The following is a 24,349-nucleotide window of genomic DNA, read 5'->3' on the forward strand; positions in this document are numbered from 1 at the left end:
CCGCACCACGTGCTCTCACCACTGGTGTCCCCCAGGGCTCAGTTCTAGGCCCTCTACTATTCTCGCTATACACCAAGTCACTTGGCTCTGTCATATCTTCACATGGCCTCTCCTATCATTGCTACGCAGACAACACACAACTAATCTTCCCCTTTCCCCCTTCTGATAACCAGGTGGCGAATCGCATCTCTGCATGTCTGGCAGACATATCAGTGTGGATGACGGATCACCACCTCAAGCTGAACCTCGGCAAGACGGAGCTGCTCTTCCTCCCGGGGAAGGACTGCCCGTTCCATGATCTCGCCATCACGGTTGACAACTCCATTGTGTCCTCCTCCCAGAGTGCTAAGAGCCTTGGCGTGACCCTGGACAACACCCTGTCGTTCTTCGCTAACATCAAGGCGGTGACCCGATCCTGTAGGTTCATGCTCTACAACATTCGGAGAGTACGACCCTGCCTTACACAGGAAGCGGCACAGGTCCTAATCCAGGCACTTGTCATCTCCCGTCTGGATTACTGCAACTCGCTGTTGGCTGGGCTCTCTGCCTGTGCCATTAAACCCCTACAACTCATCCAGAATGCCGCAGCCCGTCTGGTGTTCAACCTTCCCAAGTTCTCTCACGTCACCCCGCTCCTCCGCACACTCCACTGGCTTCCAGTTGAAGCTTGCATCTGCTACAAGACCATGATGCTTGCCTACGGAGCTGTGAGGGGAACGGCACCTCCGTACCTTCAGGCTCTGATCAGTCCCTACACCCAAACGAGGGCATTGCGTTCATCCACCTCTGGCCTGTTGGCCTGCTGGCCCCTCTACCTCTGCGGAAGCACAGTTCCCGCTCAGCCCAGTCAAAACTGTTCACTGCTCTGGCACCCCAATGGTGCAACAAGCTCACTCACGACGCCAGGACAGCTGAGTCACTCACCACCTTCCGGAGACACTTGAAACCCCACCTCTTTAAGGAATACCTGGGATAGGATAAAGTAATCCTTCTACCCCCCCCAAAAAAAAAAAAAAAAACATATTGTAAAGTGGTTATCCCACTGGCTATAAGGTGAATGCACCATTTTGTAAGTCACTCTGGATAAGAGTGTCTGCTAAATGACGTAAATGTAAATGTGGGAACTCCTTCAAGACTGTTGGAAAAGCATTCCAGGTGAAGCTGGTTGAGAGAATGCCAAGAGTGTGCAAAGGGTGGGTACTTTGAAGAATCTCAAATATAAAATATATTTTTATTTGTTTAACACTTTTTTGGTTACTACATGATTCCATATGTGTTATTTCATTGTTTGGATGTCTTCACTATTATTCTACAATGTAGAAAATAGTAAAACTAAAGAAAAACCTTTGAATGAGTAGGTGTGTCCAAACTTTTGACTGGTGCTGTATATTAAGTAAACAAAAACACCATACCATTTTTCAGGAACCATATTCCAAAAGACATGATAAAATGGCACTTCTCATATAGAGGTGCATACATGTATGCAGTAACAAGGAAAATTAGAAACAGAAAAAGTGAAATTGATTCCAACATTCTATTATCAACATACCTGGATGAGGGTGCATGAGGTTCTCATGTAGGGGGAAAGCTGCATCGCCCAGGAAAACATGAGGACTTGGCGTTGTGGTAAATCGAGAGTCTTCTGCAGCTTCTCCGTCTCTGTATCTGGGCCTATTATATGTGTTACTAGGCACATCAAATCTAGTACACTATTTTTCCTCCCGCACATCTCTTCCTTGTTTGGGTGTGTCGTCACTTCCTTGTTTGGCCGTAGATGACTATTACCAGCTCATCACCCTCTACTGTCCAGGTGGAATACGAGCTCCTGAGTGGCGCAGTGGTCTAAGGCACTGCATCGCAGTGCTAACTGTGCCACTAGAGATCTAGAATCCAGGCTCTGTCGCAGCCGGCCGCGACCGGGAGGCTCATGGGCGGCGCACAATTGGCCCAGGGTAGGGGAGGGAATGGCCGGCAGGGATGTAGCTCAGTTGATAGAGCATGGCGTTTGCAACGCCAGGGTTGTGGGTTCGATTCCCACGGGGGGCCAGTATAAAAAAATATGTATTCACTAACTGTAAGTCGCTCTGGATAAGAGCGTCTGCTAAATGACTAAAATGTAAATGTAAAATGAATATTGCTGCTTTTTAAAAACCTTTCTTTAAGCGAACGTCTTTTCGGCTGTCCGAACACTCCGACCTAAAGCATGCTGACGCCTTAACGCCAGAGGTGTTAAGGGCCAGTTTACGACCCATAGCCTAGCCTGCTAGGCTCCAGAGGGGGAGAGGGGTGCCAACTGCAGGAGTTAGAAAGTTGTAGAGTTTGTGTCCCTGAGAGAGGGATGTGAGAAAGGCAGGGAATTCATAACACAGGGATTCATACGATAACAATAAGGAGTTTACCACATCACGGACTTCATGAATAAGTGCATCGACGACGAAGTCCCCACGGTGACCGTATGTATGTACCCTAACCAAAAGGTAGGCAAGATCTACAGCTGCACCATTGAGAGCATCCTGAGTGGCTGCATCACCGCTTGGTATGGCAACTGCACCGCCCTCGATCGCAAGGCGCTACAGAGGGTGGTGTGGACGGCCCAGTACATCAATGGGGCCGAGCTCACTGCCATCCAGGACCTCTAAACCAGGCGGTGTCAAAGGAAGGCCCAGAAAAATGGCAAAAACCCTAGCCACAGACTGTTTACTCTGCTACCGCACGGCAAGCGGTACCAGAGCTCCAAGTCTGGGACCAAAAGGCAACTGAACAGCTTCCCCCAAGCCATAAGACACACTCAAAAATATTTACACTGACATTCCAACACACAAACACACAATACATATGATCACACACACACACACAAAACACACACATGCATATTGATGCCATACACAGCTGCTGCTACTCTGTTTATTACCGATCCTGATTGCCTAGTCACTTTTACCCCTACCTACTGTACATATTGCCTCAACTACCTCGTACCCCTGCACATTGACTCTGTACTCTTTGTACAGTGCATTCGGAAAGTATTCAGACCCCTTGACTTTTTCCAGATTTTTTTTCTTATTCTAAAATAGATTACATTGTTTTTTTCCTCATCAATCTACACAAAATACCCCATAATGACAATGCAAAACGTTTTAAAAAAAAACATTTTTACAAATGTATTACAAATAAAAAACGGAAATATTATATTTACATAAGTATTCAGACCATTTACTCAGTACTTTGTTGAAGCACCTTTGGCAGCGATTACAGCCTTGAGTCTTCTTGGGTATGACACTACAAGCTTGGCACACCTGTATTTGGGGTGTTTCTCCCATTTTTCTCTGCAGATCCTCTCAAGCTCTGTCAGGTTGGATGGGGAGTGTTGCTGCACAGCTATTTTCAGGTCTCTCCAGAGACGTTTGATCAGGTTCAAGTCCGGGCTCTGGCTGGACCACTCAAGGACATTACGAGACTTGTCCCGAAGCCACTCCTGTGTTGTCTTGGCTGTTGGAAGGTGAACCTTTGACCCAGTCTGAGGTCCAGAGTGCTCTGGAGAAGGTTTTCATCAAGGATCTCTCTTTACTTTTCTCCGTTCATCTTTCCCTCGATCCTGACTAGTCTCCCTGTCCCTGCCGCTGAAAAACATCCCCAGAGCATGATGCTGCCACCACCATGCTTCTCCAGGTTTTCTCCATACGTGCCTTTTGGCAAACTCCAAGCCGGCTGTCATATGCCTTTTACTGAGGAGTGGCTTCCGTCTGGCCACTCTACCATAAAGGCCTGATTGGTGGAGTGCTGCAGAGATGGTTGTCCTTCTGGAAGATTTTCCCATCTCCACAGAGGAAGTCTGGAGCTCTGTCAGAGTGACCATCGGGTTCTTGGTCACCTCCCTGACCAAGGCCCTTGTCCCCCGATTGCTCAGTTTGGCCGGGCGGCCAGCTCTAGGAAGAGTCTTGGTGGTTCCAAACTTCTTCCATTTAAGAATGACAGAGGCCACTGTGTTCTTTGGGTCCTTCAATGCAGCAGAAATGTTTTGGTACACTTCCCCAGATCTGTGCCTTGACACAATCCTGTCTCGGAGCTCTACGGACAATTCCTTCAACCTCATGGCTTGCTTTTTGCTCTGACATGCACTGTCAACTGTGGGACCTTATATAGACAGGTGTGTGCATTTCCAAATCATGTCCAATCAATTGAATTTACCACAGGTGGACTCCAATCAAGTAGTAGAAACAGGCTGTAACGTAACAAAATGTGTTTCCGAATGCCTTGTTGTTGTTATTTATTGTTTTTTTCTATTGTTATTTGCTAATTTTCTTACTTTTTAACTCTGCATTGTTGGGAAAGGGCTCATAAGTAAGCATTTCACAGTAAAGTCTACACCTGTTGTATTCGGTGCATGTGACAAATAACATTTTATTTAATTTGAAACAGTCCATCCAACAATGCAACCAACCTTGCCACTCATCTAGATCAATGCTCCAACAGCCTCCATTTTCCAACAATCAATACTCCTATGCAACATGCACACAAACACACTGAACGCTACGCACACACACACTAAACGCACCAGACACGTCGATACCAATTATAATGGAAGGAAAGGCTTACTCATCCCATTTTGCTTGTGATAATAGCAATACAATTGATCACATTGGGATGCCATATCGTCCAGCAGTGGAATCAATTAGTGCAAATGGTCAACCTATTACAGAGCAGACAAGCCAGCAATCTATGGCAGAACATGTGTGAATTTGTGTGTGTGTGTGTTCGTGTGTGTGTATACCTGTCTGTCTGTCTGTGCAGTATATTTCAATGCCACAGAAGGCCACATAGCTCCAACAGGACGGATGGGGGGAGTGGTGAATGAAATTAATGAATAAATGAAAGAAAGTATGAATAAGATTAGGATTCTGACTAATGGACTCTGAATGAGACGAATAAATAAATAAATAAATAAAAGAAAGGCCCTGAAAGAGAGGAGAACAGAGAGAGCAAGAGAAATGAGAAAGGGAGGGGATGTTATTGGAGCCGTATAACTCATTTCTGCCTTAAAGAGTTCCAGATGTGGGATGAGAGAGAGAGAGAGAGTGGGGGGAGACGGGCAGAGAAGGGGTGATGAGATGAGGGGCAGGTGGGAGAGGTGTGTGTGTGTGTCTTTTTTTCCATCTTTATTTTACACAGTTTGGACTTAGGCGACCCGAAAAAAACGCTTGGCGGCCTGCCCGAAGATTTCACTGGCAGAGAAATCCCTGAGATTGGCACCATTATTGTTGTGACAAACTGTGACTTTTAACACTTGCTGAGGTAACTGGAACAGACACGACAGACATTGATTAAACCACTGACTGTGGTTCATGCTGTGTGTGAAGTGTGTGTGGATTGTGAGTGTGTGTGTATGTGAGATATACAGTTGAAGTCGGAAGTTTACATTCACTTAGGTTGGAGTCATTAAAACTCGTTTTTCAACAACTCCACAAATTTCTTGTTAAACTATATTTTGGGCAAGTCGGTTAGGACATCTACTTTGCGCATGACAAGTAATTTTTCCAACAATTGTTTACATACAGATTATTTCACTTATAATTCACTGTATCACAATTCCAGTGGGTCAGAAGGTTACATACACTAAATTGACTGTGCCTTTAAACAGCTTGGAAAATTCCAGAACATGATGTCATGGCTTTAGAAGCTTCTGATAGGCTAATTGACATAATTTGAGTCACTTGGAGGTGTACCTGTGGATGTATTTCAAGGCCTACCTTCATACTTAGTGCCTCTTTGCTTGACATCATGGGAAAAATCAAAAGAAATCAGCCAAGACCTCAGGAAAAAAATTGTAGACTTCCACAAGTCTGGTTCATCCTTGGGAGCAATTTCCAAACGCCTGAAGGTACCACGTTCATCTGTACAAACATTAGTATGCAAGTATAAACACCATGGGACCACGCAGCCGTCATACCGCTCAGGAAGGAGACGCGTTCTGTCTCCTAGAGATGAATGTATTTTGGTGCGAAAAGTGCAAATCAATCGCAGAACAACAGCAAAGGACATTGTGAAGATGCTGGAGGAAACAGGTACTAAAGTATCTATATCCACAGTAAAACGAGTCCTTTATTGACATAACCTGAAAGGCCGCTCAGCAAGGAAGAAGCCACTGCTCCAAAACCGCAATAAAAAAGCCGGACTACGGTTTGCAACTGCACATGGGGACAAAGATCGTATTTTTTGGAGAAATGTCCTCTGGTCTGATGAAACAAAAATAGAACTGTTTGGCAATAATGACCATTGTTATGTTTGGAGGAAAAAGCGGGTTCTTGCACGAAGAACACCATCCCAACCGTGATGCACGTGGGTGACAGCTTCATGCTGTGGGGGTGCTTTGCTGCAGGAGGGTCTGGCGCACTTCACAAAATAGATGGCATCATGAGGAAGGAAAATTATGTGGATAAATTGAAGCAACATCTCAAGACATCAGTCAGGAAGTTAAAGCTTGGTCGTAAATGGGTCTTCCAAATGGACAATGACCCCAAGCATACTTCCGAACTTGTGGCATAATGGCTTAATGACAACAAAGTCAAGGTATTGGAGTGGCCATCACAAAGCCCTGACCTCAATCCTACAGAAAATGTGTGGGCAGAACTGAAAAGGCGTGTGCGAGCAAGGAGTCCTACAAACCTGACTCAGTTACACCAGCTCTGTCAGGAGGAATGGGCCACAATTCACCCAACTTATTATGGGAAGCTTGTGGAAGGCTACCCGAAACGTTTGACCCAAGTTAAACAATTTAAAGGTAATGCTACCAAATACTATTTGAGTGTATATAAACTTCTGACCCACTGGGAATGTGATGAAAGGAATAAAAGCTGAAATTAATCATTCTCTACTATTATTCTGACATTTCACATTTTTAAAATAAAGTGGTGATCCTAACTGACCTAAGACAGGGAATTATTACTAGGATTAAATGTCAGGAATTGTAAAAAACTGAGTTTTAATGTATTTGGCTAAGGTGTATGTAAACTTCCGACTTCAACTGTACATTGACAGTGCTGTTCGATCCTGACTGAGTCTCTTAACTGCCTAACCTGACAATGCAGTGTCACAATGGAGTCGACAAATACCACTGCAATCATCATCACCGTCATCAGGGTCAAGGTCATTGATCCTGACTTTCAATGGCAAATACTACAATCATCATCGTAATAATAAATACCATATATCTGAATTGTATCCAAAGCCAATAACATTAGTATCAATCTACCAACAGCCACACAGGACCATCTCAGGAGCAAAGGACCATCATCATAATGATCACTGCTTGTACCACAATGGCTGTTGGCTCCAGTCCCAGCTAGCCACTGTGCTGCTGATGGTGTCTAACCCCTGACCTGCTTTCATCAATAGGCTCAGTCAAACGAAACCCTATTCACTACAAACAGAGAAAAAACTATAATGGTAGTTGTATTGGCAGCTGTTCGGTCCAGCAATGCTGTGTGTGTGTACCTGTGTCCTCGTGCCTACGTCTGTGTGTGAGTGTGTGTGTTCATGCCTACGTCAGTGTGTGTGTGTGTGTGTGTGTGTGACAGTGTTTTCTCTCCCTCCGCGTTGGGCTAAGCTGCGGAGGCTCACAGAAACAAAGGGCTATTGTGTGGATGTGAAAAGAGCCATGCTCTGGAGAACTGGTCGAGAGCCACAAACAAAACCTCATTACAATGTCCCAACACTGGTCCAACACTGGTGATCAAACACCGGACCGGCCTTAGATCAATGAGTTTACTGGACAGGGATGAGAAAAAGGAGACGGCAGAGAGAGAGATGAGAGAGGAGACAGAGAGAGACACAGACAGACAGAGAGAGAGAGACACACACAGACAGACAGTGAGAGAGAGAGACACACACAGACAGATAGTGTGAGAGAGAGAGAGAGAGAGAGAGAGAGAGAGAGAGAGAGAGATGGGTGAGATGAAGGGATGAGGGGAGAGAGAGAGTAGAGCAGACAGCTGGAGAGGAGGAAGTTGACTCAGTAGCACAAACACATAACTGTTTTTCAAACGACTGTCTGCTACCTGCTCTAACACTGATCTCCAATCAGGCCTAATAATAAACAGTCCTGCAGAGATAACAGGATTTCCACAAACAAACACTGATCACCAATCAGATCTTAAAAAGGTCCAATGCAGCCGTTTTTATCTCGATATCAAATCATTTCTGGGTAACAATTAAGTACCTTACTGTGATTGTTTTCAATTCAAATTGTCAAAATAATCCAAAATAGCTTCTTGGGAAAGAGCAATTTCTCAAGCAAGAATTTCGCTAGGACTGTCTGGGAGTGGGGAGGAGAAAACTGCAAACTAGCTGCTATTGGCAGCGAGGTTTGAAACTCTATTAGGGTAAATCCATTTAAATTCAATCACTTTTTGACAGCATTCCTTTTGATTTAGAAAAGACTTTCCTATACATGTTTGCCTATGGAAGAAGTGGCCAGAAAGTTACTTTTTGAACGTGAATGCCAAAACATTCAGCAGATAAAGTGCTCAAAGTTGACTCATTTTGCATTCCCCAATATACCATGAGACATCCATGTCTGGAAAGTATAAATGTTTGAGTTTGATATAATTAAAAAGCTTACAAACGGGGTTGTTTTTAATAAAAATGCAGTTTTTTTAACCTTTAATGTAAATTATATATTTGCATATGTTGTAGCTTAGACCCTACTTTACATCATCTGAGGTTTTTGTGTTGTGCCCGCCATCGATTGAGACACAACATGCTCTTAAATACAGGGTGGGTGTCATTTCAATTGTAGAATGGACCTATCCCTTCAGACCACTGCAATTTAGCTGGTACACCATTGACATTTTAATTGAATTCAAATTTTAACTTCTCCTAATTGCTTAGAAAGCCAGTATGAGGGTTTGCGCTCAGGCTAGAATGACAGGCGGCCGGTGCATTCTCAAGCCGCAGATGCCGCAATACGAATGAGCGTCTTCTCCAGTGCGATGCCCAATGGATCTTCTACTTAAAAACACTACACCCCCAAGGGTTTAATGAGGAACTGGACCTTGTATGTTTCCTCTAGTCTACATGCACCAGAAGTCCCCCCCCCCCGACACTTTTTAGCTTACTTGAGTATTTCATATCTATTGCTTCTGATATTGTTATGTAGCCCAGACTGTTGTCTCTTTCCAATTATAGTGCATTCGGAAGGTATTCAGACCCCTTGACTTTTTCCACATTTTTACGTTACAGCCTTATTCTAAAATGGATTAAATTATTGTTATCCCTCATCAATCTACACACAATACCGCATAATGACAAAGCGAAAACAGGTTTTTATAAATTTTTGCTAAGAAATGAAACAGAAATACCTTATTTACATAAGTATTCAGACCCTTTGCTATGAGACTCAAAATTGAGCTCAGGTGCATCCTGTTTCCATTGATCATCCTTGAGATGATTCTACAACTTGATTGGAAACCACCTGTGGTAAATTCAATTGATTGGACATGATTTGGAAAGGCACACTCCTGTCTATATAATGTCCCACAGTTGACAGCGCATGTCAGAGCAAAAACCAAGCCATGAGGTCGAAGGAATTGTCCATAGAGCTCCTAGACAGGATTGTGTCAAGGCACAGATCTGGGGAAGGGTACCAAAACAATTCTGCAGCATTGAAGGTCCCCAAGAACACAGTGGCCTCCATCATTCTTAAATGGAAGAAGTTTGGAACCACCAAGACTCTTCCTAGAGCTGGCCGCCTGGCCAAACTGAGCAATCGGTGGAGAAGGGCCTTGGTCAGGGAGGTGACCAAGAACCCGATGGTCACTCTGAAGGAGCTCCAGAGTCCTTCTGTGGAGATGGGAGAACCTTCCAGAAGTACAACCATCTCTTCAGCACTCCACCAAATCAGGCCTTTATGGTAGAGTGGCCAGACAGAAGCCACTCCTCAGTAAAAGGCACATGACAGCCCGCTTGGAGTTTTCCAAAAGGTAAATAAAGAACATGATTCTTGTAGCATCATACCCAAGAAGACTTGAGGCTGTAATCGCTGCCAAAGGTGCCAAAAGGTGTTTCAACAAAGTACTGAGTAAAGGGTTTGAATACTTAAATGTGATATTTCCGGGGGTTTTTTTGCAAAAATGTCTAAAAACCTATTTTGCTTAGTCATTATGCGTTATTGTGTGTAGATTGATGAGGGGAAAAAAACAATTTAATCCATTTTAGAATAAGGCTGTAACGTAACAAAATGTGGAAAAAGTCAAGGGGTCTGAATACTTTCCGAATGCACTGTATATGTGACATTTGAATTGTCCGTTTTTGATAGTCTTCTATATATTCCTTAATATGCATTAACTCCCGATTTGCCAGTCTCTAATCAACTATATGCCTGCACCTGTTGCACCTGTTACGCTGTGTCTTCTTAAGTAAGTGTGTTCTTAATTTGTTTGTACAGCACTGATGAAGGCATAAGGCTGAAACGTGTTAATCAAATGTTATTCTGCTGCGGTAGTACCATTTTGAGTGTGAGTACTTTTTAAACTCTAACTTGTAATTACTACAAATGTACACTTAAAGGCCTCCCGAGTGGCGCAGCGGTCTAAGGCACTGCATCGCAGTGCTTGAGGTGTCACTACAGATCCGGGTTCGATCCCGGGCTGTGTCGCAGCCGGCCGCGACCGGGAGACCGATGAGGCGGCGCACAATTGGCCCAGCGTCGTCTGGGTTAGGGGATGATTTGGCCGGGGGCCGGGCGCATGCACGCTTACACGGCTGCCAATTGTACAGTGTTTCCTCCGACACATTGGTGCGTCTGGCTTCTGGGAAAAGCGAGCAGTGTGTCAAGAAGCAGTGTGGCTTGGTCACATTTTGGAGGACGCATGGCTCTCGATCTTCGCCTCTCCCGAGTCCGTACAGGAGTTGTAGCGATGGGACAAGACTGTAACTACCAATTGGATATCACGAAATTGGGGAGAAAAAGGAGTAATAAAATAAAAAGGTAAACTTAAATGGTCATTCTATTATCTATATTTCTATGACTTCAATAGGTTTTTTATGAAGGATTGACAGTATAATTTAAAACAACAGATATTCCCTGATGTGGACCTCCAACCATCTTTGTGGTACCATTTCAAAGTTGAAATTTCAATTGTATTCCCATTTTAGTACATTTATCAGCCAAAACATGACACCCACAAATTCAAGAGCATTTTGTGTCTCAACCAATGGCGGGGAAAAACCTCAGATTATGTCAAATAGGGTCTGGGCTACAACATATGGGAATATGAAAAAAAACTGCCTTGATGCATTTTTAGATAATTGACGTTTAAGGTTAAAAAGTTACAATTTGTATAATAAAATGTTTTTAAAATAGTTTGACAACCCTGTTTGTAAGCTTTTAAATATCAGGGTATGGTGGGGTATGCAAAATAGGTCAACTTTGAGCACCTTTATCTCTTGAATGTTTTGGCATTCAGGTCCAAAAAGTAACTTTCTGAGCACTTATACAATGGGCAAATACTGTATGTATGGAACGTTTTTTTCACATCAAAAGGAAATCAAAAGGGGTGCTGTCAAAAAGCTATTAAATTCAAATGGATTTAACCATTAACTAATTAACCCCCTGGTGATGTCGCCAGGCAGGCCAAAACTCCATCCCACCAAAACAGGCGCCCTTTTCAAAACGCTCTTACACTAATATGGCATTATCATAATTTTCACAATTTCACAGTATTATTCCAACCACACAGTGTGGAAATATAGATAAAACACAGGATAATCAAGTTAATGACTGCACTCGGCCTTTAAAACATTAATACAAAAAACGGTCCAAAAAGGATTAAACTGTTTGCTCAAACCCTGATCTCTAATCAGATCTAATAAAACAGTCCTACAGGGTATAACATTTGGGCTTCCTGTAACACTGATCACAAATCAGTTCTAGAAAAAAGGATGGGTGAGGTGGGTATGGTCCTTGCAGAATGTCTGATTAAGTCACTCTGGATGAGAGTGTCTGCTAAATGACCAAAATGTAAAATGTAAAACGAGTCAGTCACTATACTTTAAATATAAAATCCTAATAGGGTTATTTTTCCTCGTAAAAAAATATGACTTGATTAGTGAAGAAAAAAATGCCTTTCTTAAGATTTAAAATGCTACTTTTACTGCCTTTTCCCATCCTGACAAGTGAAATCACTTTGGACACATCTCAAGCCTTCTCACACGTCTCAAGCCTTCTCACACAAAGCAGACTCATTGTATCCTACCACAGGTTTGAGTGACGCATTACACCTTTTCCATCACATGTAGACATGAGTGAGTGGAAAGGGGTGTGTATGTGTTGATCACTGGTGCTCTTAGCTCAGGTGAGAGTTTGACTGTGAAAATGACTTTCAGTCAGAGTGGATAAATGTTCTCCTGTCCAGATTCATGCACACATGCTCGTGCACACACACACAAACCCCAACTGAAATTGCAGCAGCCATATACATACACACAGCACCAGTCAAAAGTTTGGACACACCTACTCATTCAAGGGTTTTTCTTTATTTGTACTATTTTCTACATTGTAGAATAATAGTGAAGACATCAAAACAATGAAATAACACATATGGAATCATGTAGTAACCAAACAAGTGTTAAACAAATCAAAATATATTTTAGTAGCCACCCTTTGCCTTGGGGACAGATTTGCACACTCTTGGCATTCTCTCAACCAGCTTCATGAGGTAGGCACCTGGAATGCATTTCAATTAACAGGTGTGCCTGGTTAAAAGTTCATTTGTGGAATTAATGCGTTTGAGCCAATCAGTAAGGTAGGGGTGGTATACACAAGATAGCCCTATTTGGTAAAAGACCAAGTCCATATTATGGCAAGAACAGCTCAAATAGGCAAAGAGAAACGACAGTCCATCATTACTTTAAGACATGAAGGTCAGTCAAAACGGAACATTTCAAGAACTTTCTTCAAGTGCAGTCGCAAAAACTATCAAGCGCTTTGATGAAACTGGCTCTCATGAGGACCGCCACAGGAAAGGAAGACCCAGAGTTACCTCTGCTGCAGAGGATAAGTTAATTACCAGCCTCAGAAATTGCAGCCCAAATAAATGCTTCACAGAGTTGAAGTAACAGACACATCTCAACATCAACTGTTCAGAAGAGACTGCGTGAATCAGGCCTTCATGGTCGAATTGCTGCAAAGAAACCACTACTAAAGGACACCAATAAGAAGAAGACACTTGCTTGGGCCAAGAAACACGAGCAATGGACATTAGACTGGTGGAAATCTGTCTTTTGGTCTGATGAGTCCAAATTTGAGATTTTGTCTTTGTGAGACGTAGAGTAGGTGAACGGATGAACTTTCGTATGTGTGGTTCCCACCTTGAAGCATGGAGGAGGAGGTGTGATGGTGTGGGGGTGCTTTGCTTGTGACACTGTTGGTGATTTAATTAGAATTCAAGGCACACTCAACCAACATGGCTACAACAGCATTCTGCAGCGATACGCCATCCCATCTGGTTTGCACTTAGTGGGACTATCATTTGTTTTTCAACAGGACAATGACCCAACACACCTCCAGGCAGTGTAAGGGCTATTTGACCAAGAAGGAGAGTGATGGAGTGCTGCATCAGATGACCTGGCCTTCACATTCACCCGAACTCAACCCAATTGAGAAGGTTTGGGACCGCAGAGTGAAGGAAAAGCAACCAACAAGTGCTCAGCATATGTGGGAACTCCAAGACTGTTGGAAAAGCATTCAAGGTGAAGCTGGTTGAGAGAATGGAACTCAACCCAATTGAGATGGTTTGGGACCGCAGAGTGAAGAAGAAGCAGCCAACAAGTGCTCAGCATATGTGGGAACTCCAAGACTGTTGGAAAAGCATTCCAGGTGAAGCTGGTTGAGAGAATGGAACTCAACCCAACTGAGATGGTTTGGGACCGCAGAGTGAAGGAAAAGCAGCCAACAAGTGCTCAGCATATGTGGGAACTCCAAGACTGTTGGAAAAGCATTCCAGGTGAAGCTGGTTGAGAGAATGCCAAGAGTGTGCAAAGCTGTCATCAAGGCAAAGGGTGGCTACTTTGAAGAATCTCAAATATATTTTGATTTGTTTAACACTTTTTTGGTTACTACATGATTCCATATGTGTTATTTCATAGTTTTGATGTCTTCACCATTATTATACAATGTAGAAAATAGTAAAAATAAAGAAAAACCCTTGATTGAGTAGGTGTGTCCAAACTTTTGACTGGTACTGTATATATACAGTACCAGTCAACATGAAACAATTTCAAAGATTTTACTGAGTTACATTTCATATAAAGAAATCAGTCAATTGAAATAAATTCATTTGGCCATAACCTATGGATTTCACATGACTGGAAATACAGATATGCATCTGTTGGTCACAGATACCTTATAAAATAAAGGTAGGGGCGTGTATCAGAAAACCAGTCAGTATCTTGTGTGACCACCATTTGCCTCATGCAGCGCGACACATCTCCATCACATAGAGTTGATCAGGCTGTTGATTGTGGCCTATGGAATGCTATCCCTATCCTCTTCAATGGCTGTGCGAAGTTACTGGATATTGGCGGGAACTGGAACACGCTGTCGTAGACGTCAATCCAGAGCATCCCAAACATGCTCAATGGGTGACATGTCTGGTGAGTTTGTGGCCATGCAAGAACTGGGACATTTTCAGCTTCCAGGAATTGTGTACAGATCCTTGCGATATGGGGCCGTGCAATATCATGCTGAAACATGACGTGATGGCGGCGGATGAATGGCACAACAATAGTGCTCAGGATCTCATCACGGTATCTCTGTGCATTTAAATTGCCATAGATGAAATGCAATTGTGTTTGTTGTCCGTAGCTTATGCCTGCCCATGTCATAACACCACCGCCACCATGGGGCACTCCGTTCACAAAGTTGACATCAGCAAACCACTCACCCACATGACGCCATCTGCCCAGTACACTTGAAACCGGGATTAATCCGTGAAGAGCACACTTCTCCAGCGTGTCAGTGGCCATCGAAGGTGAGCATTTTCACACTGAAGTCGGTTACAACGCCGAACTGCAGTCAGGTCAAGTCCCAGGTGAGGACGACGAGCACGCAAATGAGCTTCCATGAGATGGTTTCTGACAGTTTGTGCAGAAATTCTTTGGTTGTGCAAACCCACAGTTTGTCCGGGTGGCTGGTCTCAGACGATCCCTCAGGTGAAGAAGCCGGATGTGGAGGTCCTGGGCTGGCATAGTTACACTTAGTCTGCGGTTGTGAGGCCGGTTGGCCAAATTCTCTAAAACGACGTTAGAGGCGGCTTATGGTAAAGAAATGAACATTCAATTCTCCGGCAACATCTCTGGTGGACATTCCTGCTTGCCAATTGCACGCCTCCTCAAAACTTGAGACATCTGTGGCATTGTGTTATATGCCACACCTCTCAGGTGGATGGATTATCTTGGCAAAGGAGAAATGCTCACTGACAGGGATGTAAACAAATTTGTGCACAAAATTAGAGAGAAATAAGCTTTTTGTGCTTATGTAAAATTTCTGGGATCTTTTACTTCAGCTCATAAAACATTTTGTTTAAAGTAAATTTTTTGAAGGAACTCGGCTCATTTGCATTTAACTATCTGTATCGATAAAAACAGCTGGATTTAATGATGTCACACACAAAAACCTACAGTGTCGAATAAAAATGTGGTGGTTGAAGTGTTTCCATTACCCATTTAGGCAAATTGCACATTAATACATTGCTTACATCCTGTATGGCCTCCCATCTATCTGTTTCATGTCGCAGGTAGCCAGCATGGATAGCATGCAATAATTGACTAATATTTGCCATATTCTAATAATTCTCATGTGCCACCGACAATCCGTGCCACGGTGAAACTTGCACTGCTGTCTATCTGAAATAGTTGGATGGTGAAACTTGCCAGCCAACCAGAAAAGCAAGGCGAAGCGATTCAGGCATTCTTGAAAGTCAGGACAATCCTTGTCCTACAATGAAACATTATCATTGGTCCTCTGTAGCTCAATTGGTAGAGAATGGCGCTTGTAACGCCAGGGTAGTGGGTTCGATCCCCGGGACCACCCATAAATAAAATGTATGCACACATGACTGTGCTTTGGATAAAAGCGTCTGCTAAATGGCATATTATATTATTTTTTTTAAGTTTGTAGTTGACAAAATTGATTTTTGCAAGCAGTAGGCATTTAGAATTAAATGTGGAGTGGAGCTTATTAGTTACGTGATGACATAATGTGCACCGCTTACCTTCAGAAGTATTCAGCAATCATAATTTACTCGAAAAACTATTCCCATAATCATTTGTCGCTACAAAGGAAGTTTGACAAAAGAAAATCCACCCCTGTCGAACGGATTAAAATGTTGTCGATCTTTAGAAAGTTTCTCCTATATCTGCCATTTCCATTACACATTAGGCAAAAAAAAATAATTCAACTTTGCTTCTGTCTAATAAACCTGGGTCAATGGAAACCTGCCTAGTGACAGTCACACAATTAGCCATGTCAGAAAACATGCTTTAAGGCAAAAATGTATCTCTTCCCCATGGTAAAATAAGTAGAATTACATTAAATGTGTTATAAAATTGCAAAATGTTCTCTCTGCCCCATGGCAAAATGTGTAGAACTGCAGAAAACGTGCTTTACATGTTTACAAAAATGTCTAATGCCCATGGCAAAGTGTAGAATTGCAGGAAAGTAACTTAAAAACGTACATTCATCTCTCCACTGTCAAGAGGGGGGCCACAAAAAATAAAAATCCTGCTTGGTTGGAAGGCAACTTAATTTATAAGTCCATAATTTTGTTCCCACATTTATGCATTTTACAGTCACCTTCCAACATTCAGTACAAATTAGCCTGGTCTACTTTTTGGGCACTTTGACAAACCCCTCTTGCTTTGAAGTGATAGAAATATTCTTACCGTTGGCGTTCTTCCCGCAGATGAGATGCTCATAGTGCTGCAGGACCCCCCACAGCTCCGGGTCATTGTTCACCACCCCCTCCAGAGCTTCAGCCGACACTGGGGCACAGCCTGACCCCGTGTCCACCCTGGAGTGCCCTCGCTCGGCCATCATTACCCGGGCGCCGGCCTCTTCCACCAGCGCCTCCATGCAGGCAGTAAGACATATAGCCGCGTACTCGTGGATGCGCACCGAAATGCGGGTGTCCACCATCCATCGAAAGAACCTTCCCACGGAGAAGGAGAGGCCGCAGCGGGCAGACTTGCCCTTCCTCAGGAGCTCCCCGGCGCTCATACTGTACATGGAGATGGCCTTGACCGTGGCCGATATGCAGTGGTCGGCCAGAGCCCAGCTCAGAACCAGCCTCATGGCGCTCTGCACCTCGAAGCGCGTGCAGCGGCAGTGCATGACGCTCAGCCGCTGAGCCTCCCTCGAAATTCGGATGAGGGCTCTGCGAAGGAGCGCGGACAGCCTCCGGACTGCCTCATTGGATAATGTCGGCACCGGAGACGCTTTGGGACCGGTAACGTTCCCGGCTACTTTACGCAATATCTTCCCCACCTCATCTTCGGTCCAAGGGAACTCCTCGAGCTCCGGTAAACGGGGACACTTGGAGAAGATGTCCTCGGGATCCTCGGGCAGCACCGTGTTGACCGTGTCCCAGCTGTTGTTGCGACTGTTCATGGAGCCAGAGTAGTACCACCAGTTGCCCCGATGCTGAGCGGTCATGAATGGCTGTGAGTTGGACTTCGAGGACGAGAGGCTCAGGGACTTGCAGGAGTCCCCTGCCCCGTAGCCCGAGTCCAGAGTCAGGTCCTCCAGGGTCTTCATGTGGGCATTGCTCATCCCCGCCATAGTTATACTGCTATTTTATATAACAAGGATGAGGTTGTGAAGAATTGAATGGTTTACCTGGGAGTGACTGTATACGACTCCAGTCGAAACTCACACGCAATCTGGTTCTACTGGTTTATGCAGAACTCTTTTCATGCATGTCCATGCATGTTAATTTGATCGTAACGCTAAAAATTGAATTTATCAGAAGTATATTCTGTAATTTTTATGTTTTAAAGATATCGAAATCCTTTCATAAGTCATAGATGGTATAGAGAATTAAATCATACCGTACGCACACCTCGCTCACCTCTCCGTGTCGCGCAGTGATATAAACTTTCCTCTCGGACTCCGCGGTACTTCCAAAATTGTAGTCGAATTGTTCCAATCCCTGGTAAAATCTGTTAATTCGGTAGTCCGTCAACGGAAACCAGAAACTGCAAATCCGTTGAGAGAAAGGAACGGGTTTTGGAAGGCTTAAAAATAAGAAAATAGTCTGAAACTACCATCGCTCGCAGCAAGCCTCGTGCCCCACCAGAAACAGACTACTGCCGCACAGATGTGCAGTCATTAGGGGCTGGGATACACGCCTGGAAATTCCCAAGCACCAATCAGCTGCCGACAGAATTCTGAGATCCAATCAGCGATTGTTATTCAGTACATTCACCTTTGGGTAAATACAGTATAAACGTTGTTTTTGCAACATATCACAATATCTGAGCCAGGGGTAAACTAACATAAAGTAGCAGGCGTAAAGGAAGTAGCATTTCTAGGTATTAGCCACTTTAGCATGGTGGTGGAAAATGGTGTTTCATAAAGAAAGTATATAATATTTATTAATTTAGCAGATGCTCTTATCCAGAGCGACTTACAGTTAGTGAGTGCATACAATGTTTTATTTTTTTAACATTATATTTTTTTATACTGGCCCCCCTGTGGGAAATGAACCCACAACCCTGGCGTTGCAAACACCATGCTCTACCAACTGAGCTACATCCCTGCCGGCCATTCCCTCCCCTACCCTGGACGAATTGTGTGCCGCCCCATGGGTCTCCCGGTGGCGGCCGGCTACGACAGAACCAGGATCTCTAGTGGCACAGCTAGCACTGCGATGCAGTGCCTTAGACCACTGCGCCACTCGGGAGACAGTACACATACTTTCCCAGTTTTTTCAGCCTTCTCACCATTAAATCTAGTTAAGGAGGAAATCGAAGCCTTTGCAGCCTGAATAGAGAATGTTTTATGTACGAACCGGGGACATGAGCTGTGCAAAGGCTGATAGTGGAGATCACAGGAGGTTGCTGGCACCTTAATTGTGGAGGACAGACCACTGCCCAGGCTAGGTCAAGCTACAGTGCAGCCCCCCTGGATGGAGAGCATGTTGTGGGGTTAAGAGCTTGCTCATGGGCCCAATGGTAGGGGAATGTCTTGAGAATAAGAACCCAGCAGCCCTCCCTTTTTCTATCACCTTGGAATTGAACCAGCCGGCTACAGGTTCAACTCCTTAACCGCTGGGCTACCACCCCCAATTTATTGTTTTCAATGTTTTTTTTAAACATTAAACTGAAGAAAGCATACACCAAATCAGAACAATATGGGAACACTATTGCGCCACAAAAATACCTCAATATGCCATTAGATGTTACCTTTGAAATTACTATTTCCTCTTACAAAGCCTCTGTATAATATACAAGACTCTCTGAACCGTTTATGATTTCATATGATCAGTGGCGACCCGTCATTCAGGGCAGGTGGGGCTGTTTTGAGCCCCACCTCTGCCCCAGCTGTTTTGAGCCCCACCTGTAATATATATGTTTCTTGAGGTTGTTGTTGTTGCCTGTTTTGCATATTATTTTGGCATTAATACGTGTCACACATCAGTTTTCCAACAATGTAAAAAAATATATATATATTATCATTGAGTTAATAAAACATCATACAAACATAGTCTCTTTTTTTTCCTTTCTTGAGTAATGCAGCTCCAAAATGCAGGTGTTTCAGCCTAGCTCAGTGCTTTCTGTGGTTGTGGGGCAGCCAGCGGAAAATACGGAGTGTAGGGGTTGGTAATGTTCTCTAGTTGCGCCGTGATTGGCTCAGTGTTCTGTCACTCATGGGGACAATACATCACCACACAATCTACGGGGAGAGCTCGAAAATTGAAACCCCTTTGATGCTGCCATAGAGTTACATTAGAAGTGCCCATCCAAGAAGGCTCAAGGTCATTGGCCACAGATAAAATGACGTAAAATCATGTTATATCTACCGTAGCTTTGATTGAACTGATCATGTCAACTTCATACTTTCAAAATCTTAGCAGCAAGCTAGATAAGCAGTCCTCATCATGAATCAAGTCAACAATCTACTGGCAGCATTACTTCTGCCGCGTTCAATACAACTGGAAACTCAAAACTGGGAAATCTCAAACTTCAGTGAGTTTAAGATAACTGGGAACTCGGAAAAAAACGAGCTCCGACTGGGAAAACACATTTTGAACGGTCATCCAACTCGGAATTCCAAGTCGGGAACTCAGGCCTCTTTCTAAAGCTCCGACAGGAAGATCACTGACGTCATGATTCAACCTCGTTTTTTTCAGAGTTCCCAGTTGTCTTGAAAGCACCATAAATCCAGAGAATGCCAGACTTTGATGACAAAATTTGCCCACAAGAAGGACCGCCGCGCCACCTTCCTGTTCAAGTTAGCACAGCACAACAAGGTGAGTCCAACAATGTCTTGTATGCTGCTGCATAAATGATGTAATATGCCAGGGAAATATGTATACTGTAGCTAAGAAAGTAATACTAAGTGCATGTTGTGTAGTAAGCTGTTAGTAGTCCATGTGCTTCACCCTAATAATTTGGTCCCTTTCCCTCTCATAATTTAGCCTACTGTTCTAACTTGGTGGTGCACATGTGGCCAAAGCCTGTTTTAGAGAAATGTAATCATCAAATATTGTAAGAGTTTTCATTGTCTTTATTTATCCTACGGTTCTGACTTGGTGTACAGGGAGAATACTGTAAGAACGGCCCATGTTCGGAATTCTGTCGCTGTACATTTCAAAAGTGCTGAACAAATAGTTATATTGACTACGTCCATCCTAGCTCGCTCATTAATGTCTTAATCGAAATTACAGATAGCCTCTAATCTGCTCGATGTTTCCTTATGCCGTAGTTTGTACATCTCAGTTGTCAGAAGAAACCACATTTGTTTAAGCAAGTCAGCCATACAGTATCAGCTATGTTTTTAAAAAAGGCAGTAAATGAGGTTGAATGAACTGTTTCGCTGCCAGACAAGGCTCCGCTGATAGCCAGGTGTAGTGGTGGTAAGGATTAATTCCATGGTGCTGAAAAGAAAGCTCTGCTGTTGTGTAGTGGCTTTGCTGTCATGCATCTAAGACATCTTTAGGGAGTTTGCCCCACCAACATTTACATGCTAAAATCGCCCCTGCATATTATTAGGATGAAATGGAAGTTGCTGTCATTCTGCTGCCTGAGGGGTAATTAATAAAAAAGAATGTCACTAAACTTAAATGGTCAATAATTCCCTAACCAGGTTACTTTTCGTGACTAAATAAATCCTCAATTATTTCCTGATTACATTTTCACTCAACTCACGCCTGAACCAATACAAAGCAGCACACTTCAGTTATTTCACTTTGCAGGCTTCTTGGGGGTGTTGGCTAGCTGCCAAAATATTATATTAGCAGTTCCTTCAGCAATATAGTCAGCAATATAAACCGAATTTACAAATCCCTTAGTAAGAAGAGTATGGGGGATATATAATTTTTCAAATAGGCCTATCTTAAAATGAACAAGGTTTTAGTCCTGATCGAAATTGCATTTAAATGATTTTAAGGATTACAAGGAAAGGAGAGGTCTTCCACGAGAAAGGTATTCTTAATTTTAGAATGTTAACAGACATCCTTGACTGCTCAGAGTACCTACATGAGCACTTCATGCCTTTGCTGCTTGGTTTCATCTTAATTCTAGACGGTAAGTTCAGGAGTTTAATACCATTCATACAATGCATTTGGAAAGTATTCAGACCCCTTCACTTTTTCCACATTTTGTTACGTTACAGCCTTATTCTAAAATGGATGAAATTGTTTTTTCCCCTCATCAATCTACACATAATACCCCATAATGACAGAACAAAAACAGATTTTTAGACATTTTTGAAAATGTATTAAATATAAAAAACGGAAGTATTGTATTTACATAAGTATTCAGACCCTTTACTTTGTTGAAGCACCTTTGGCAGCGATTACAGCCTTGATTCTTCTTGGGTATGACACTACAAGTTTGGCACACCTGTATTTGGGGAGTTTATCCCATTCTTCTCTTCAGATCCTCTCAAGCTCTGTCAGGTTGGATGTGGAGAGTCGCTGCACAGATATTTCCAGGTCTCTCCAGAGATGTTCAATCTGGTTCAAGTCCGGGCTCTGGCTGGGCCACTCAAGGACATTCAGAGACTTGTCCCGAAGCCACTCCTGCGTTGTCTTGGCTGTGTGCTTAGGGTCATTGTCCTGTTGGAAGGTGAACCTTCACCCCAGTCAGAGGTCCTGAGCGCTCTGCAGCAGGTTTTCATCAATGATCTCTCTGTACTTTGCTCCGTTCATCTTTCCCTCGATCCTGACTAGTCTCCCAGTACCTGCCGCTGAAAAACATTCCCACAGCATGATGCTGCCACCACCATGCTTCACTGTAGGGATGGTGCCAGATTTCCTCCAGACGTGACGCTTGGCATTCAGGCCAAAGAGTTCAATCTTGGTTTCATCAGACCAGAGAATCTTGTTTCTTTAGATGCCTTTTGGCAAACTCCAAGCGGGCTGTCATGTGCCTTTTGCTGAGGAGTGGCTTCAGTCTGGCCACTCTACCATATAGGCCTGATTGGTGGAGTGCTGCAGAGATGGTTGTCCTTCTGGAAGGTTCTCCCATCTCCACAGAGGAACTCTGGAGCTCTGTCAGAGTCACCATCGGGTTCTTGGTCACCTCCCTGACCAAGGCCCTTCTCCCCCGATTGCTCAGTTTGGCCGGGCGGCCAGCTCTAGGAAGAGTCTTGGTGGTTCCAAACTTCTTCCATTTAAGAATGATGGAGGCCACTGTGTTCTTGGGGACCTTCAATACTGCAGAAATGTTTTGGTACCCTTCCCCAGATCTGTGCCTCCACACAATCCTGTCTCGGAGCTCTACGGACAATTCCTTCAACCTCATGGCTTGGTTTTTGCTCTGACATGCACTGTCAACTGTGGGACCTTATATAGACAGGTGTGTGACTTTCCAAATCATGTCCAATCAATTGAATTTACCACAGGTGGACTCCAATCAAGTTGTAGAAACATCTCAAGGATGATCAATGGAAACAGGATGCACCTGAGTTCAATTTCGAGTCTCATAGCAAAGGGTGAATATTTATGTAAATAAGGTATTTCTGTTTTTTATTTGTAATACATTTGCTAAAATTTCTAAAACCTGTTTTTGCCTTTTCATTATGGGGTATTGTGTGCAAATTGATGAGGATTACAACAAAAATCATTTTAGAATAAGGCTGTAACGTAACAAAATGTGGTAAAGTGAAGGGGTCTGAATACTTTACGAATGCACTGTATATGGATGAATACCATGTCCAATTCAACTCATAGGAATGGAACATAAATTGATCCCATCCCTTATCTATGTCTTAGCAAAATATGTTCCAAAATGTCTATAGAAAATCCCCTGTTTTGGAATTTACCTCATAGGAGTCCTATTCCAGCCTAGTCCCAGATCTGTTTGGCCTTGCCAACTCTTACAGCAATTAGCTATTGTGAGATGGCTGGCCGATGCCCTCTCACATTGAAGTGACAGAGATGTTATAATAAATAGCTTTCTTTTGTTAAAAACTTGCAGACACACCAAGAGTAACCTAATCACACAACACAATCCTAAATTTAAACAAACTGAGCACTTGAGGCAGGATGCCACAGGTGTGATCAATCAGCTAATTAACAGTGATACCTACTCCTTCACAGCTATATAGTACAAACAGATTTAGGACCAGACTAGGCCTATTCTCTGGTAATGCTGTATACAGTTGAAGTCAGAAGTTTACATACACTTAGGTTTGAGTCATTAAAACTCGTTTTTCAACCCCTCCACAAATGTATTGTTAACAAACTATAGTTTTGGTAAGTCGGTTAGGACATCTACTTTGTGCATGACACAAGTAATCTTTCCAACAATTGTTTACAGACAGATTATTTCACTTATAATTCACTGTATCACAATTCCAGTGGGTCAGAAGTTTACATACACTAAATTGACTGTGCCTTTAAACAGCTTGGAAAATTCCAGTAAATGATGTCTTTAGAAGCTTCTGATAGGCTAATTGACATCATTTGAGTCACTTGGAGGTGTACCTGTGGATGTATTTCAAGGCCTACCTTCAAACTCAGTGCCTCTTTGCTTGACATCATGGGAAAATAAAAAGAAATCAGCCAAGACCTCAGAAAAAAATGTGTAGACCTCCACAAGTCTGGTTCATCCTTGGGAGCAATTCCCAAAC

The 24,349-nt window shown here is 43.4% G+C and overlaps 1 protein-coding gene across 2 annotated transcripts in view; it reads right to left on the reverse strand.

The window, feature by feature from the left end:
* abtb2b (ankyrin repeat and BTB (POZ) domain containing 2b) overlaps positions 1-18,336 on the reverse strand; it is a 147,068-nt gene extending 128,732 nt beyond the window's left edge. For both annotated transcript variants that reach the window (XM_041837619.2, XM_041837618.2), the window contains exon 1: positions 16,936-18,336. In XM_041837619.2, the coding sequence (XP_041693553.2) occupies positions 16,936-17,830 (895 nt within the window). In that variant the 5' untranslated portion in view covers positions 17,831-18,336. The remainder of the gene's footprint in view (positions 1-16,935) is intronic.
* Between the last annotated feature and the right edge of the window lie 6,013 nt (positions 18,337-24,349).

Source organism: Coregonus clupeaformis, chromosome 19 (assembly GCF_020615455.1).
Source record: "Coregonus clupeaformis isolate EN_2021a chromosome 19, ASM2061545v1, whole genome shotgun sequence".
Classification (NCBI taxonomy): Eukaryota; Metazoa; Chordata; class Actinopteri; order Salmoniformes; family Salmonidae; genus Coregonus; species Coregonus clupeaformis.